At 38.5% G+C, this 19,161-nt stretch overlaps 1 protein-coding gene across 3 annotated transcripts in view; it reads left to right on the top strand.

Moving 5' to 3' along the window:
• The window catches only part of CPED1 (cadherin like and PC-esterase domain containing 1), a 144,513-nt gene that overhangs the window by 54,106 nt on the left and 71,246 nt on the right, over positions 1-19,161 (top strand). For all 3 annotated transcript variants that reach the window (XR_006179194.1, XM_042872373.1, XM_042872374.1), the window contains exons 8-16: positions 4,632-4,774; positions 6,511-6,583; positions 8,640-8,807; positions 8,910-9,014; positions 9,948-10,117; positions 12,211-12,270; positions 16,186-16,253; positions 16,567-16,611; positions 18,450-18,636. Coding sequence is in view for 2 of the 3 variants with exons in the window: in XM_042872373.1 (XP_042728307.1) it covers positions 4,632-4,774; positions 6,511-6,583; positions 8,640-8,807; positions 8,910-9,014; positions 9,948-10,117; positions 12,211-12,270; positions 16,186-16,253; positions 16,567-16,611; positions 18,450-18,636 (1,019 nt within the window). In the remaining variant the exon portion in view is untranslated. The remainder of the gene's footprint in view (positions 1-4,631; positions 4,775-6,510; positions 6,584-8,639; positions 8,808-8,909; positions 9,015-9,947; positions 10,118-12,210; positions 12,271-16,185; positions 16,254-16,566; positions 16,612-18,449; positions 18,637-19,161) is intronic.

Here is a 19,161-nt window from a genome sequence, read left to right as displayed (position 1 = left end):
GTGCAGTTTCCGGCCGTTTCCCCTTGTCCTGTCTCCACTCACCACTGAAAACAGTCCGGCCTCGCCATTCTGCCCCCCACACTTAGATATTTATAGACCTGGATCAGGTCCCCTCTCAGTCGTCTTTTCTCAAGGCTGAACAGACCCAGTTCACACAGCCTTTCCTCATAAGAGAGATGCTCCAGGCCCTTCACCATCTTCGTGGCCCTCCGCTGGACTCTTTCCAAGAGATCCCTGTCTTTTTTGTACTGGGGAGCACAGAACTGGACACAGTGCTCCAGATGAGGTCTTACCAGGGCAGAGTAGAGGGGGAGGATCACCTCCTTTGACCTGCTGGCCACGCTCTTTTTAATGCACCCCAGGATGCTATTGGCCTTTTTGGCCACAAGGGCACACTGCTGGCTCATGGCCAACCTGTCATCCACCAGGACACCCAGGTCCCTTTCCGCAGAGCTCCCCTCCAGCAGCTCATCCCCCAACCTGTACTGGTGCATGGAATCCATTGCAGTGAAATCATAAGGCTTATTTTAATGGCTTCAGATTTAAAAAAAAAATAAAATTCAAAGTGGATAGAGAAAAAGCATTTTAAATTTAATACTGTTACCTATTTTTTTTTTCTCCAATGGCTTATCCTAAAGCAAAAACAGTTATCAGTGAGGTAAAGATCAATGAGTTAAAACTCATCTTAATTACATTCCTAGTTCAGACTGCCTTTGGAGAAAATATGTTTTGATCCCTGTGCTTTAACTAGATTTGCACATTCTCTGAAAGGTATTATGTAAATATGTGGAATATACCCCTGACTATAAGCATCCAGCACGTGGATGAACATTTCCAAGCTCCTGAGAACTCTTGCAGTTCTGCACACAATGGTGTCATTGTACAATTGTATGTCCATGTGTACATTAGGTTTTACAGCCTACTAAAAATTTAATCTCTGTTCCTCTGCTCAAAAATCTGCCAGCAATAGGTCAGCTTTCTCACAGACTAAATTCCTGTGATTGTCACTAGTTTTTTTTTCCATTCTGTCCCCTTTTGCTATTCTGTGCTGCTTTTATTCAACCTCAGTCAATAATGAGGTTGAACCCTGCTGGGCAGGCGGTCTGTTTCCTTGAAGGTGGGAGAACGTGCCTCAGTAGTCATCATCTGTAGTAATCTTCAGCTTAGTGACTTCAGCATTCTGCAGTTGAACAGAACTAAGTGTTGGAAACACTCAGAAAAACTCAAAGTTGCTGTAGGTATTCATATTTCTTATCCCCTGTCTATATATTCTACATTTTCCCTATTAGGTGCTAAGAACTCTGTAGAATCCACAAGAGTCAAATGTAACCTGAACTGGTTTGAACAGGATTTTTTTCATGAACTGGAATTGAACCTGAAGCATTTTTCTGGTGTCTTTGTTGGTCCTGAACCAAGCTGTCTAAATATTTATTTTCAGTCATTGGCTTAGAATAAACATTGTCCTAAAACCTGATATCCTATAATGAGGACCCGTTGAGCACAGTTGTTTTTTTTCTAATCTGCCCAAGGAGGACTGTAACTAAAATGCAGTTCCTTGGAGAAGCCAGTTTTATTTCAAGTCTGTTGTGTTGGAAGCAGTTTGCTGCTTTAGCTGTGAGTGCAAACTGTGCAAATCAGCCTGCCTTTCAGGAGTTCTGGCTTGAAATACATGCATTGCCTATCCTTTGTGTTGCAGTATTTAGGAACCAATTGGTGGAGATGAGCAAATGGCCTAATGGACTTTTTCTGTCCCTCTTGCTGTTCTTTCTAGTGATTGCTCTCTCCCTCTCTCCTTATAAAATTATGTAGCTCCTTATGTCCCCTGTGTAGCAAAGCAAGAGCTTCTCACTTAGCCCCTCGAAACCCACTGCAGACATAGGAAACTAGAGAAGAGGTAAAAGCTAATCTAGCAGCAATGTGAATGAGACGTTGGAGATAGATGTCAAAGTAAGCTGATGAACCACCTTGTTGACTCATCCTGCTGAGGTGAATCTTCATTCTTAGTTCCTTATTTCATATGAACTGATTAATAAATTGCTGTTGGGCTTCACCAAAACTGGGACAATTTCAATCAGAGATGAATCTGAATCAGAACTGATGTGAAAACTATTCAGCTTCATGTTCTGAATCTTTCTGTCATAATATAGGAGAAGCAAAGATGAGTGATCTTGGACTTTGAGAAGCAGTACTCCTGCTTGCCTTGAAATGTAGCACAGTCTGAAGACTTGTATAATCTCTATCTGCATGGTGGTTCTGGGGCTCTTTTGCCCTAGAAATTCATGGAACTGCAGTACACCTGGAAACTCCATGACATAAAAATATGGTGTAATGTAATTCAAGATTGCAACAGGATGCAAATATCCAAATGGCAGAGCTGAGGTTATATGTACAACTATAAATTCATGGCAGTCAGAACTTTAATTTTGAAATTTTAGTAATATATTGTTGATATTCATTTCCTACTGGCATTTCAAATAACTTTCTCAGAAGCAGAATGGAGAGTCCCAGTGACTGCAAAACCTTCCACCCAGATCACGGAGCAAATTTCTTTGATTTGGCAATACCTGCAAGCTTGTTAGAATAAAACCAGATGTGATAAGAACAGGTAGGCAGCCAAACCAACTTCCTACCTTCTATTTATTTACCAACAGGATTGAGCTACTGGCTCTGAAGAGAACAAAGTGCAAAGGAGGGTCAGTATTAGCTCCATACTTGAGTGTTTTTCATACCTGGCTGCAGGCACACACAGTGCTTTTTAAAAAGGAAAGTGGAAAATACTTATTACATTTAATTGCAATATGCTGCCTGAAGAAACTGTAAGTTAATCATTCATGCCAACACAACCGAGCGTCCTTGGCAGTATTTCTGCTCACATGGGGAGGCTATAACACTGTCTAGAAAATTCTGTGGACAAGAGTGCATAGAATTATGTTGTAAAGAGATCTGGTGTTAGCACAGTGAATTCATCATAGTGCATCACCAGTAATTAGTGGTGTATCCAGGGGACAGTGCTAGGTCGTCTGTTCCACATACTTTGTTAATGCTCTGGATGATGGGGTAGTGTGCACTCTCAACATGTTTGCAGGTGATACAAAAGTGGGAGGAATGGCTTGTTTGCCAGAGGTCCATGGTGCCATCCAGAGGGATCTTGACAGTCTGAAGAAATGGGCTAACAGGAATCTCATGCAGTTCAACAAAGAAAAATGCAGAGTCTTGAACCTGAGGATGAACAACCCCAAGCACCAGTATGGGTTGGGGCTCCCCCAGCTGGAAAGCAGCTTGGCAGAAAAAAACCTGGGGGTTCAAAACCTGCATGCCAAGATGATAATAAGTCTGCAAGCTAAAAAAAAGAGCCTAGGAGAGAGATTATGGAATTCCCTTCACAGAGAATTTCAAAAACCATCTGGATGTGGTCCTGGGCACCTGCTTGAGAAGAGGTTGAACCAGATGGTGTCTTCTAACCTTGGTCATCCTGTAGTTCTCTGATTCTGTGCTCATGCTGTAGATCCAAAATATCACTTTAAACCTTGTTACAGACTTCTAATAAAGGCCATCTCTGTAAATCTATCTGCAGGACATGCCAGCCAGGTGAGTCTCCAGTGGGGCTACCTACAGAAGCCACTGGGACATGCATGAGTAGGTGATAGTAGAAAACGCATCATGGCATTTCTAAGTCAATTTAGTAGACAAATTCCTGGAAACATTCAGAAATTTGTACTTCCTGAGTATTTGTAGAAAACATGTTCCATGTGTACTCTATCTGAAAACAGTACTTTTATACAATATAAATATATCTGTTTTATACTAATTACTACTAAATTATCTGTCAGTTTGACATAGTTAAACATTTTTTTGAATTAATTGAATAATTGAATTAATTGCATAACTGAAAACATGATTCAAAGGCAGATCCTTTCTTAGCACCAAGATTCCTGATTCAACAAAACCTGCCTGTGTCCCATTCTTCACTGGTATACCGTGTTGCTCTAGTTCTCTTTCCCTAGATTTCTACCTGAAGTGATCAGGAGGGTGAATTTTCATGAGTGATTAAAGCAGTTGAGATAACATTGTTATGCAGGACAGTGAATATTTCTCTGTGAGGATTCACATGGCTAAAATCCTCAGTATCTGCAAGAATCCAGCCAAAATATAGTTTGTGATGGCTGCAATGGTTGTGATGACTGGTTCTGTTTAGAATTTGTTAACCTGGAGTAAAAATTGATAGTCAAGGTCAAGTGGGATAGCCCTTGGCATAGTACGTTAACAATAGAAAAGGTTTTTTCTGTGGCTGTGCTACTGCCTACTGCTGAAGCATTAAGTGTTAGATTTCTTTTGCCTGAAACAAATTGATAGTAAAGGGTTTTCTCAAAATAAGCTTATACTGTGAGCAATAATTTTTAAATGCATTGCTTTAGAGCCTGTTTCTAATATTTGTAAACTATTTCTTTGCTTCTTTGCGAGTGTGGTGTGTGGTGTTTTTCATGCCATTCTTTACTGTGCAAATGAATAACAACTGAAATTGACATTGTAATGCAACTTTGGCTTCTACCAGCCTTAAAATTTATGACCCTAAGCACTGGTTTAGTTAAGTACTGGTAAATGTCTGCAAATACATGTAATCTTTTTCACAGCTGCAAAGGTTTTTTGAGATGTTCTTCAAAAGCAGTTATCCCCAGCAAACCTTTAATAACATGAAGGAAGCTATAAGCAAACTTCTACTTATTACTGAGGTCCTCAGTGAATCATCTGCCTCAGGACCAGGCTCTTTCAATCAGTAAGTAACTTGCAGTGTTCATTGCTATGTTGTTAAAATAGCTTCTTAGAACAGAATAAAAATTGTAGAGTACACATGACTCCTGAAATAACAAAATCCCTTATATTTCTTAATTCTTGATAGAATAAAGTGAAGGTACGTTGTACCTAGGGAAGAAAACCCTTCTATATCCACAATGTTTCTGGTTTGTAGAGAGGTTCTGGTAAATACCAATGACAAGATGTTGTGTCCTGATGAAGTTTTTCATGCAGCACAAATGAGCAGAGATGGCTCACAATTGGGCTAGTCATCATTTGTATAATGCCATATTTCCTGTAAGTGAGAACTCTGACATGATTCAAATGTTTGAAGTTAGAGTAGCACTGGCTGTTCTGAATTGGCCAAGGCAGAGAACATGAACAACAAACACAGCAGAATACTTGTTATGAAATGTACCCAGGCAGCAGCATTCATTTTTATGTGAGTGCTAAGTCATTGCAATCACTTCCACTAGATAGTTACAGTTTTTATGCATATATCAGCATTTCTTACTTAATAAGTTCAGTAATTAATATTTGTTCTCCATATGTTGTGTAACATCTGTTTTTTTGTGGTATATAGTAAATAAGTTACTATTTATTATGTTTGTACGCTTTAAAAATACTTACGTTGGTCCAAAAGTAATGCCTCCTATTTATTTCTATTGAAACTACAACCAAAAGCACAATAACAATATTTAACATAGCACATTATCAGCTAAGAACACTATTTTCCAGCACAGTCACCTCAGTAGCTGTGCATTTTCACCAGCAATGAACAAGAGCTTGAAAAAATCTGTACCAGGGGAGTCGTCCCACTGCCTCAGTCATCACTGCTGAAACACACCACCCACTGCCTCACTCTGCTGGTTTCTACAAACATTCAACATGAATCAATAAATGGGCGCAATTTTTCCTGCATAGAGGAATTCAATGACACACCTTTGCTTCATCTGCACTTCCATTTCAGATACCATTTGTCAGGCTGCCCCTCTTCTGCCGTCTGTCACATGGCAGCAAAACATAATAGAATATTGGTGGGAAGGTTCAACCTCTGCTGCCATAGCACAAAACTGCTCTGATGTCACAGCACAACAAAATGAAATGGGAGGCATTGCTTTCAGAGGAGTCCTCATGTATTTGAGAACCTTGGTGTTTCATTAACAGTAATAGGAAGCTCATTATTTTTCAGGAATAACACATTGTGAGGGAAGTGGAAAGAGAGAAGGGAACGAATATAAAATGAATAAAGCTATTTTAATAATGATCCAAACTGAATATTTGTTTACCCATGGGATAGATATCCTTTATGAGTGTAGCCTAAAATTTTCTTCTGGTTCTTGGCCCATTCCTTAAAACATCCCCCCAGGTGCAGCTAGGTTCAGTGAGCCTGGAGTGTTCCACCTGATAGACATCTCTTAAACTCCACATGTTTCCAAAACTTTTGTGGGAGCTTATTCTCATCAAAAAGCATTTTGTTCTTCAGTGTAGTTCCCTTCCCACACTAGTTTAAAAGTCAGCCATACAGACATCCTTTAGTATATTGCTCTTTTCTTCAGAACATGACTATCTTTGGTTAGGGTTGTGGACTCTTCTTAGAAATTTTTGGTCTGTATCATATGCTTTGCTTGGACAAATATATTTATGTTCTGTCATTGTAGTATGTATTTTACAATATCTGTCCTCACTGAATCTGATTTCTGTTGTATTCCATTTCAGATGCAGCCAATGTTTTCAAATGCTGACCTTTGACATTGGGTTCAGCACCTCCATACACCCCATAGTTCTTCAGGTGAGCAAACAACACTGAATGTTTCTTTTGTTGTTGTCAGTGTTTTATGGGCTGGTTCAGCCTGGTTCCTTGACTAGCGGGGCAGAGGGATCCACACATCCATACCTCCAGAAAAGGGAAACAGTGGACCCCAAATAATTAAAAACAGTGGCAACGATCTGAGGAGAAACAAACTAATTTACTAAATGTGGTATTGAAATGCAAGATAACACGCTATAATACAATGTAATTAGAATTAAAGACAATATTCAAATATAATGAGAGAAAGAGCATCCAAAAACTGAAAGGCCTTACACTAATGCTGAGGTGATGCATGCGGTCAGGACGAGCAGCAGGGAGGAGAGCTGAAAAAGGGAAAAGAGCACATCAGGTGACCTACCAAGGCCTTGTATCTGTTCACCCTGAGCAGAAATGATAACAGAACAGCAAACAGTCTTCTGGGGAATGTAGTTCTTCTCTTCCAATACAAGTATCCGGATCTGGAGCATTAATTCTTTAACCCCAGTGCACTATATGATGTTCTGATGTGGAATACCGATAACCAAAAATCATAAAACCATTACATTATGTTTTTCCCTCCTGGAGTGCCCTGGAATTTGCAAGCTTGTTGAAGAAAAGAAGAAGGGCTTTACTGACAGAAAATTACAACAAACAGAACACAGCAAAAAAACCTCAGTGATGGTTGCTCTCAAATCTCCAAGAAATGTCCAAATGCTTTAATAATATTTTTGCCTAGAAGTAGCTATGGGAGGAAGCAATTGGTGAAGGACAGATTTCTTGTGATGAAGTTCATCACATCATTTAAAGTTATAAAGTTTTTAGTGTTACAGCAATATCATCGCAAATGAGTATCAGCTAAACAAAATGCATAGTAAGCACTGCATTCAAGTGAAGTTAGGTATTAACTGCACCAGAAAGAAAAACACTAAGGGAGAAAGTTAGAAGCCATTAATAGCTTTTAATACAGATTAACATTCTCCATGAGCTGTACCATAATTGTTCAGTTCATTTCTGCTTTCACCTTCACCGTGCTGCCTTCTTCCACTGCACTGCCCTCTTCCTGGGTAGTCCTCAAGGCCCTCAAAACCTGAAAAAAGATGACTATTAGCATAAACTCCTTCTTACAATTTTGTACCATTCCTGTCTAATAACAGCCCGGCCAGAACAAAAAATTTACTGCTTTACAGTTTTTTTTCCACTGCATTTATACATACATGCAATTATGTATATAACTGGACATATACAATCTTTCTCCATATGTATGATATACAAACAGCAAAGCAAATATATCCTGTGAAATTAAAGGAGATGATTTTCTAAATTCATCTCCTGTTAAAATCTCTACAGTTTTCTAGTAACAATAATCCAAGCAAAGATCCTATAAACCTGTAAATAAATTCTACCTGGAGTGCTTAAAATCATAAACATAAAGTGTAATGTTTACCAGCTTTTATAGTAGCCTTAACCATCAGTCCATAATCCAAAAAAGCAGTAAATCAGAACTGTTAATAGTTTCCAATGACATAATACACAGTTACTCTAATAATTAAAAGTTGATACTTTCTTAGCATCGATTGAAATTTTATTTTGAATTGTGTCCCCTAGAAACTGAAGTATGCACGTAACCCATTCCGCTTGGTTATATTTGTCTTTGTACTAAATAATAATTTATTCATATTTTTATGACTGTATCGGTTGTGTTTGTATACTACAAGGATTATATCATCGATATCAACTCAAATACCTGACTTTTTTAAGAGTTGTGTTAACGTATCAGCTGACATTTTTTAAAATCAAATTTCAAACGAGGTGGAAAAGAGCGGTTTCACACTAGCATGAGATATTATACTCTTCCCACTAGAGGTCAGCAAACATTGTGGCGTGTGGTTTTTACAGAAAATGTGGTACAACATTTTTTATATTATAATCCTGTCTGTTTTATTAGTGCTCTTATAGCTTTTCTTTTTTAATAAAGAATTTCAGCTTAGTAATGTGTGGTAATGGGAAGACAGGCCTTGATGTACACAATGTAAATTCTTGCATTGTTTTCTAACAGGTGCATAAAAATTTTGACTTTCAAGATGAGGAGAAATCAAATCTTCAGGACCAAATTTTCAAAGAAGCTATTTTTGAAGACACTTTCAGGCTTCTATTGTCCAATAAGTCCTCAAGTTCCAGTTTCATAAAAGCTTTACGAAACATATATGGATCAACTGTGAACAAGGTAGCTCATTGCCTCTTTGCTGGGGAAAAAGGATTGGAGTCTAATGAAAGCACATTGCTTTCCATGTAATTTCACTAGAATGTGTTGCCCTTTTCTCCATAGGATGAAATCGTCATCAAAGAAGATGGACAATGTTTGTCTTTAGAGGAGATAAATTCAATGATGACATTTGTTAAAGAGGTGAAGAATCTTGGACAATTTGAGCTGGTAAAATAAACTATTCTGTTCTACTGGGTTTGTATTTTCTGTGAACCTGCTAGTATTACTCCTGGATTACCATTCTCTGCTGTCACTGCATGTGTCTGACTGAATGGATAGGGAAACAGAGGTAGAGGTTATAATAATTTTATTCTGGATTTTTGGAATTTATAGTAAAAGAGAAAATGACATGAAACACAGACTTTTGAGCTAAGGAAAGAAAAAGCAGAAAAATAAACCAGAAAATAGAAAAACAGGAAAAGGAAAAAAAAAATACGTAAAATTCGTCTACAGTGGTAAGAAAATAGAATGAAAGTGAAGCAAAGGATGTGTGAATGGAAAAACTGGAGGCTGTTCAATACTAAGATCATTACCAAAGAAAAGACAGGTACGAAAAAATGGATAAAAAACACAGGTGGAATATGTGATATGTCTTCTTCAAAATTATAGTGAGTTGTTTTTAGAAGAGTAATAGAGATAGAGGAATGGCAGCCAGTGTCCATGAGTAGGCATGATAGTTAATGAGAGAAAATGCCTGGTATTGAGGTGGAGGACTGGGGAAATGAATCACCAAAACCTGAATGTATTGTTCAGAGAATGTTCATGGCATCAGGATTTCCAGGATTTCTTCTAGGCTTCCTGATTAAGTGTTAGGGCTGGAGACTGATGAGACTTTTAACAAGGGAATTAGTTATTAATTATCTAGATGTGGAAGTCATGTTAGAGGCTCTGAGTGGAAAGGGAATTAGACTTCCATGTCAGTACAACAAGCAGGACTGATTTGCAGGGATGGGCAAGACAGTCATTTTCTATAGTTGTGTGAAAGAGAATTTACATTAATATATGTGTATGCTATATACACTGTCTCCTGACATTTTCTCAGTTCTGTGCAATTTACAAATATTATAACATGTAGTCCCTAATCATCGTATCTCTTCTCAGCTTTACCCTTCTGCTGCACCCAAGATCCAAACCTTCCTGCGTGACCTTTATCACATGGTAGACCCAATGAGACAACTTGGTTCAGTCCTGACGGTACATTGGTTGCTTACCAGCTTGCTTGAACAATTCCAGTTCATGACCAAAAAGACACTTACAGATCTTTCAGAATGGTAAGATAGCTATTATACCATATACCAAAAACAGTTTCTGTAACTATGTAATTTGGAATAACAGCAGTGAATACCATGAAACATAATTCCTCAATAGGTGTAGGTGAATTTACATCACTTGACAGTAAGGTCCATCATCTGTCCATGAAGCACTGTCAGACATTCTGCCATTAAAGCTGCAGCTAGATCTCAACATATGACAGTTTTGCCCTTCTACTTCTACTACAGAGATCCATGAGTTAAAAAAATAATTGGAAGTAATTCTTTTTTCTAAGAAATGTAAAATGAATTAGGTAAGTTGTTCCTGAAAAATGGTGAATTCAAAACTAAGAGTGTTTACCACTCTAATTTAATTTATTCAATTATGAACAAAACCGTAAAGAAAATATAAAATTGTAGGTGAAGGTTTATCCAAAAAGGATTAATGAATTTTTGTGCCTCTAAATTTCCCATATTTTACGAGAAACAGGTCAAAGACTAGGATGCACCAAGATCCTGATTTAACACTATTTGAAAAGCTGGGAGAATACTGTCATAACAAGATGGAATCGACTGAGCTTTTGGTGAGAGATTATAAACTTGAATAAGGAGGGAGACAGAGAGGAAAGAAGGAAGATATGAAATAAAAAAGAGAGTAAGGAATAAAGAGAAAGAGAGTTAAAAGATGTAGTATAAAATGTATTGATTATAAAAATTGGGAAAAAAAAATTATTTTGTGCTCTTTATCTCCCAACTAGAGACATTTTGTATACACATATGCCATAATTCTTTACTGAATAGAGGCATATGTACTGTTTATGCAAACAGAGGCATGTGATGTGTTTCATTTCACTGAGTCCTAAGACAGGCAGCAACATTATTGAGTACACTTTGCTTGGAGAATGCTAAATTCACTATATAAGGCATCTCTTAGACTTCCTGAGTTTTAATTTTGTTTCTCAGTAAATTGTGTGTAACTTTAAGGAGTTACCTATATCTTTGTTTGCTTATCTGCAAAGTGAAAATTATACTTCACCACTGTGTTAGGTAACTGTTTATTAGTATTTTGAAAATACACAGTTCCACGATTGTGTTAAACATTATTGTTGTTACTACTGGCCACTCCATGATAAGTAACTCAAAGATGCAGCTGTTTGCATTCATGTATAAGCCCTTGCCCTTTTGCCAAAATATTTTGGTTTGCATATCAAAGCATACCAACCCTTAGCAGCTTTCTGTTCTAATCTAAGCTGTGCCACTCACTTACTTTGAGCAACTCCTTGGCCTCTTTTTTCTTCACACTGAACATTCACTATATGTATATAAATACTTAGTAGTACCATGACCTTTCTCCAGGATAGTAGACAATTTCCTTCTTTGCACTGTGTTTTTCTGCAATGATTAAGTTAATAATACCATTCTGCACATTCCCTCCATTAAAAAAAAAAAAAGCATGTTTTGCCATTGCTAAATCATAATTTCCCACTCCTATAGTCACATGCAAGTGAAGGTGATATATGTGTCAGATATGCATGTAATTATTCATAATTGCAAGGAAGAAAGAGGTGAGTAAAGCATACGCCCCAAATAACTCATTCTCTTTGAATGTTGATTAATCTTTGAGATTCCTACTTTTGATGAGCTTGTAGATCACAAAATCACAGAATTGTAGGGCTTGGAAGGGACCTCAAGAGAGCATTGATTCTAATCCCCCTGCCTAATCAGGTACCCTACAATAGGTTGCACAGGTAAGCATCCCTATGGATCTTGAATATCTCCTTAAAAGCAGATCCATCAGAACACTTTTTATGAATGTCTTCAGTTAAAGACAGGTTGGCTGGTTTAACTGTTAACATTTAACTGTTCTTATTTCTCCAACTATACAAACTTGGTATTTATAAAATCCAGTGATTTGCATATCTGACTATCCACCCAGACAGTGTGGATGCTTATGGGAAAAATAGTGACTTTTGACTTAGGTCTTGTGCAGTTATGCAATTCACTGATAATGATTACATAGAATTGAGCTATTATTTAAAGAGGTTTCATGGCCTGATTTCGTCTACATTGAAACCTTTGGTGACATTAGAGAACTGTCTGTATTTGTTCCACAGGAGAAGGAAGAAGAGCTCGATAAACTCATCTCCAACTGCAATGAAATGGTTACAGCCCAGGTGAGAATGACAATCTCAGAGGTGTTGGTATAAAATAAGACAAAATCCTTTGAAAGTGATGGAGGGATGCTACCTACATTTACGTTAAAAGTACATTTAAACTGATTTTTTGCTGTTCGTGCATGATTTTTTGATTCTGTGCAGCTTCAGTTTGTGATATGACTAAGACATACATGATTATTGTCTTCTAGAACATGGGCTTTGAGGTACTGTGGTAAGTATGCCTGTCTGTGTCAAACAGCACAATAGCATACAAGAATCAGATTTATGAGAAAAACTAACCTTTCTCTTTTGTATGAGAGCCTAAATAGTTCAATAAAGCTGCAAATGCTTTTACAAAATCAACTTATATATTTGGAAAAGTACTACTAGCTTCTTTTACATAAGCCCATTATTAAGTCATAAACAGCAGCCCTCAAACTCAATTTAGGCTGAAAATAATTTCTTGGTGTTTAACATTGTTATGCTCATTCCCTGGACAGTTTGGGAAACAAACATAGTTCCAACTATGAGGCAAAAGAAGAGGGCAAGGAAATCAGGGATAAGATCTGCTGTAGGAGGAGTGCAAGAGAGGGAAGGAAGGAGGGAGAGAGAATTGGAATTAACTGCCAGGAAAAAAATCCCACACTTTAGTCTGCAGTTCTGTATTCCTCTTCAGGAAACAAGTACAGAGTACTTCACTCTGTGAAGCAAATCCCCCCATGGAAACTCTTTGGCAGAAGCCAAAGAAGTAGTCTACAGCACATTTAAATAGAAAATCTGCTAGTGGTCATCTGTCACAAAACGATCTCTGGTGGCTCCTCATTTTCCAGAGACCTACAAAACATAATCTAAAGAGGAAAAAAACTCATAACTCAACTGAATACTGAGAACATAGTCTCAATATAGATTTTGTGATCCATTAAAAACTGCACTGCTCACAACTAACATATATGTCAGAGCTCCAGAAGTGCCCAGGCTTTTCCCTTTTTCAGTTTTCACAGAATCACAGAATCACCAAAGTTGGAAAAGAACTCCAAGATCATCCAGTCCAACCATCCACCTATCACCAGTAGTTCTCACTAAACCATATCCCTCAACACAACGTCCAAACGTTGCTTGAACACCTCGAGGGTTGGTGACTCCACCACCTGCCTGGGCAGCCCATTCCAGTGCCTGAACACTCCTTCAGAGAAGTAGTATTTCCTAAAGCCCAGCCTAAATCTCCCCTGGCGCAGCTTGAAGCCATTCCCTCTAGTCCTATCACAGTTACACGAGAGAAGAGGCTGACCACCACTACAACCTCCCTTCAGGAAGTTATAGAGAGCAATGAGGTCTCCCCTGAGCCTCCTCTTCTCCAGACTGAACATTCCCAGCTACTTCAGCCTCTCCTCATAAAGCCTGTGCTCCAGACCCCTCACCAGCTTTGTTGCCCTTCTTTGAACCCACTCCAGGGCCTGAATGTCTTTCTTGCAGTGAGGAGCCCAAAATTGGGCACTCGAGGTGCAGCCTCACCAGAGCTGAGTACAGGGGGACAATCACTGCCCTGTTCCTGCTGGCAACACTGTTCCTGATGCAAGCCAGGATGCCACTGGCCTTCTTGGCCACCCAGGCACACTGCTGGCTCATGTTCAGCCAAGCATCAGTCAATATCCCCAGGTCCATTTCCTCTATGCAGTCTTCCAGCTGCTCTGCCCCAAGCCTGTAGCGTCGCCTGGGGTTGTTGTAGCCGAAGTGCAGGACCCAGCATTTGGCCTTGTTGAACCTCATCCCATTGTCTTCAGCCCAGCTCTCCAGCCTGTCCAAATCCCTCTGTATGGCCTCGCTACCCCCAGGCAGATCCACACTTCCAGCCAACTTGGTGTCATCTGCAAACTTACTGAGGGTGCACTTGATGCCCTCATCCAGGTCATCAATAAAGATACTGAAGAGGACAGGCCCCAGCACCGACCCCTGGGGAACACTACTCGCGACCAGTCACCAGCTATTTAGCTGATTTATCTTCATTCACCACTACTCTCTGGGCCCGGCCTTCCAGCCATTTCCTTATCCAGCCAAGAGTGCAACTGTCCGAGCCATGGGCTGCCAGCTTCTGCAGAATACTGTGGGAGACAGTGTCAAAGGCTTTGCTGAAGTCTAGGTAGACCACATCAACAGCCTTTTCCTAGTCTACCAGACGGGTCACTAGATTTTAATCTTATGGTGAAATGTAACTATCTCTATATATCCCTTATTGCTAAGCTATATTACTACAACTGCTGTCAATCATTTAGATTTCTCTTTTGTTGAATCACAGTGAGTCCCAGAGGACATATTTACTGTTAACATTTTGTGAGGTACACAGAGGAGATCTCCCAAAAGGTATGCTCACAAATATACATATACCAAGGGTACATGATGTACAGACATCTACAATTACACCTAATAGTAAAGTACAGAGGCAGTGTGCTCATCTGTGCTTGATAGTTCATTCAAGACAGTGAGTAAAACAAACAGGGGGCAGCTCATATAAATGAACATCCTTTCTTGCACAACAGTGTGTGGAGGAAAGGATTATGCTGCATCCAGGACCTCTGCCACTCTCTGACTGAGGGAAAGCTACATAACTTCACCATTCCTCAGTCCTGCTGATGGAAGGAGCTTGGAGAAAGGAAAATGTGATGATGCTGATGACTGAAAAGCTAAGTCTTCAGCAGTGATGAGTACAGTAACCTATCTTTCTATAATACTACTTCTAAATATTAAATTTTGATACCTTACTGTAATTAAGTGAGCTATTATATGAGTCTTAATGTTTGATGATAAACATAGTCCTCATAGAATTGATGCACAGAGGTCATGAAGTTCTTTAGTAAGCTGGGCTCTTGCAGTGGTGATGGCTGCCACACTCATGTGGTGCTCTCTGGCTAAATGAAACTCTAACATTTTCTAGAATTAAGACACCTTGTTTTGACCTTACAATTACTTTGGGGAGATTGCAATACAAAAAGGAACAGTGGAGAGAGAAAAAAATGTATTTGACAGGTGTTAGCCATTACCTCCTTGGCAAGAAGAAAGCAGAGTATTAAGTGACTTATAATGTGGAAAACAAACTCTCTATTAGTTTGTTGTCTCCTTTGAAAGAGGTCATGAATGTGCATGAAATAAGGGCGGTGTCTAGACAGTGCAAGATGTCAAAACTACATGTTCATGCACATACAAAGACACACAGATCTGCCAAGAGACAGCTGTTTTTTACCCCTTATCTCACTGAGATAATGCAGGAATCTGTTTCAGTATTTGACAGTTTGCCTTTTACTATGATGGACTTTAGTATTGTTTTCAGCAGTTCCTGGTGAAACATCAGAGTTGGCTGTTTGCACGGAACCTCCCCTGCCTATCACAGAGAATGACCTTGTGTCTTTCAGAATTCAAAGTGAGCGGGCAGTATTTGGGAATAAGCTTCCTTTATGAGGGCTTCTACAGGAAACACTGGGAGAAAAACATCTGAAACTGGATCCTTTTAAAAAAGCACCCTCTTAAAGGGTCATATCAGCCAGAGTTCAGTTCATGAACTAAGTTCACGTCTAACTTCAATCTCAAGCATATACAAAAAAGCAATATAAAACTGTTAAGAAATATGGCATGGGTTGTTTTATTCTCAGCTGTATCTACTCTGCCTTTTCCCAGCAATTCAAGTATTTTTTAGAAATTAATTTTTTATTTTCTTTCTCTTCATGGTGTATAAAATTATTTATTGTGAAGTAAGTGTTTTCTATCACATTCATTCAGGTAGCATTACTAATTTTGGGAACAGGCATCCAGAAGCTACATCTTTCCACAGAGAATATCAAATTATCATCTGCCACGCGTTGCCACATATAATTTTTTGAAAAATGTTCCATGAATTCTGTTTCTTCCACTAATGTAGAAATGTATCTGCTATTGAATTGACAGGAATTCTTCTCAAGAAAATGTGATTCCAAAGCAGAACTTTCATTTTCGCTTGTGGAAGAATCATGAAGGTATGGGATAAGAGTAAAACATTTCATATGGAATATGTCTTTCCTATTTTTAGTACTTCTGACAATATATATGATTTAGATTACACAATTTTGCATTACAGCTGGAAGATCTTGACTTACTCCATATAAAAAAGCAATTTCTTCCTTATCTGCATAAGTGTTCTGCTGAGTTGATGAGCAGTGTTCTTGAGCCTAAAGCTAAATCTGACACTGCAAAGATTTTTTTAATGTAATTACCAAAATGAGAGCTCCTTTTGCCGTAGGACTGTGAATCAGGATTAGAAAATAAAATTTATGTTTCTGTTTCTTTCAGCATTGCTTTATGCCAGTAAGACTAAAGAAATTCAGTGCAGTTATGGTAAGTCGAGGGTTTTCTAAATCACTAGGAGGGAAGACAAGATATTACCTGAACAAATTTCTTGCCTTTTTTTCTACATAACCCTTAAATGAATTGAGTGCTTGTAAGCTGTTACATAACAAGGGAATTTTAAGTAGAAATAATGTTTGTGAATTGCTCAGTAATTAGGCTGTTATGTTAAATGAGCCTCAAGTACAAAATTAAATGTTTCTATATATGAGTACTGTGCATATTCCAACACTCATTGATTCCCTGCTGTACTTCAGTAGACTTTGCTCCTCATTTACAAGAACTTTAGCATACATCTGTTTTTGTGGACTAGCTTTTTAGCTTGCATGGAGTTGAATCAGCCTTATATCAGGCCAGCTCTCATCTCGGTGATTTTAAATAACTGCTTTAGAGTAGAAGAGTTTTCTGAAGTGTTCTGCTTGTAGTGCTGCTGTCTGTACTAGCAACAGTGCTTTTTCTGCCTTCCTTACTGATGTATTATCTGAGGAATAATTTGCTTTTCAATGTGAAATAATTGCTTTGCAGAGGAGAGGCTTTTCTACTCATTCAGCTACTTTTCCTCTCTGTTAGTGATTGTAACATGCTTCCAGGAGTGCCTGTGTCAGTCAGAGGCCAGGAATAGTTCATGGTTGGCTGTCATCACCATATGATTGGTTGCCATTTAATTTTGAAGTTATCTCAATTCATTTTATTTTGAAAATTTCTCCTCTGGTTTTAGCAATTAGTGACATAATCCCTCTAGGTAATGTGTAGAGTATCTGGGGAACAGTTTATGGTGCCATAAAGTCAGTATTTCTGTCAATTTATGAGTCTCTATTACCCTGCAAATCTAGCCCTGCCCTTTCTCTGGAACATCTCCCTTTACTTGCAAGATTACTGCAAGATTACTGAAATTGCAAGATTACTGAAATTGCCCTGTTTTGTCTCTGCAAGATTACTGAAATTGCCCTGTTTGGTTTCTTTAGTCTGCAACCGAGGCAGGAAAGACACAGAAATGCATGCATCCTTGTGAACCTTAAAAAAAAAAAAACAGTTTAAGCCACAAGATTAGTTCATATATTACAGAGAATTTTCTGGCTGAAGTATTTTCTCAAGTACCCAGTTTTAAACACATACTAGATAATATATGTGGAAAGAAAATTTTCAATACGTAATTGTTCTGTAAATCTGATTTCAATAGGTTGGATTAAAATATTTGTCACAGATGAGTTGCCAGCAAATGATTATTCTCAGGAGTCATTTGGCAAACACTACAAAATAAAAGATACATTTGAGCAAATAGGATCTGATTGTGGAGATTTTATAAACAAGAAAGTATCTGGAATTTTTTTATTTAGGAATTTTAATAAATCATGCTTCAAGCTGTACTACAAATGACCCCACGAGTCTAGATATCTCCATGTGACTTGTTCTTAGGTCTAACATACTTTGATTTTTATTGGCAATAACACATGTACATAAACCCTGTACACAGGCTGGTACCTAAGAAGGTTATGAATTTTGGCCTAACTTTTTTTCAAGTTCCATTTAAACAACTAGAGGCAGGATCTCGCAGAGCTAATCCTTGCATTTTCAGATGCTTATCGAGACTTAGAAGTTTGTGCCTCTGACTAGAGTCATTGGGCACTGAGTGACTAAAATCCCTCTAGGGCCTGAAAATGGCTCTCAAATGCCAGCCAGCAGGACTTTGCATCAGGATTATCAGTCTCACAGTGAGCAGGCAGTTAAAATCTTTCTACTGTGCATGTTATCAATCTGCCAGAAGTTGCATGTTACTTATAAATGTTCATACATTTCACTGTTTTTCCTTTGATGCCTTCTTGGAACAGATAAAGATACCCTATCTCATATCAGGCAGATCTTCACCAGTCCACAGCTGGACTTGAATCCTCAGTTTAACCCAAAAATCAAGGAGTACTATGCAGAAGTCCCATTTGACGTGGTAACAGTGAAGATTGGAGCAGAGCCTTCTAACTGTCAGTGCCAAGTCCACCTTGATGAGATGAAAGGACCAAGGTATTAGCAACAAAATAAATGTTTAAAAGCAAAAAGCGTTGTAAACTTTAGAAATATTGTTTGGCTTAGGTAAAGTTTGCTTAGGTAAGGTGAGAAATAGAGAAAATAAGTTCAGGTGTATACATTCAGAATGATCAATTTTTATCAGTATCACATTGTAAGGAACTGACATCAGGAAGAGTACCAGGTTGTCCAATCTTATTGAGTGATATAATGCTGGAGGACATGTGAGAGAGCAAAGTCATCAATAAATACCAGATTTGAGCACTCACCCACAATCATGTATGCTGCTTAATCATTTCTGTAGTCCTTCCTACAGTTTTGGGTTTCTCAGCCAGATTTATCACAAACAGCAGAATGTGTATCCAGTACAAATTTTGGGCCAGACCACCCTGCTTTTGGATATCAAGAGGGTCAAGAAGTGCATGTTTATCTGCACCAGGTGCTGTAGAACCTGAGGGCTGGCTTCAGTAACCATTAGTAAAAGATTTCCTTGCTTAGCACTGAAGATTTAAAAGGGAAAGG

The sequence above is a fragment of the Lagopus leucura genome, unplaced genomic scaffold, assembly GCF_019238085.1.
Source record: "Lagopus leucura isolate 7727_CA_CO unplaced genomic scaffold, USGS_WTPT01 Super-Scaffold_100008, whole genome shotgun sequence".
Taxonomy (NCBI): domain Eukaryota; kingdom Metazoa; phylum Chordata; class Aves; order Galliformes; family Phasianidae; genus Lagopus; species Lagopus leucura.
The sequence above is the reverse complement of the archived record's forward strand: the minus strand, read 5'-3'. Positions and strand labels throughout refer to the sequence as shown.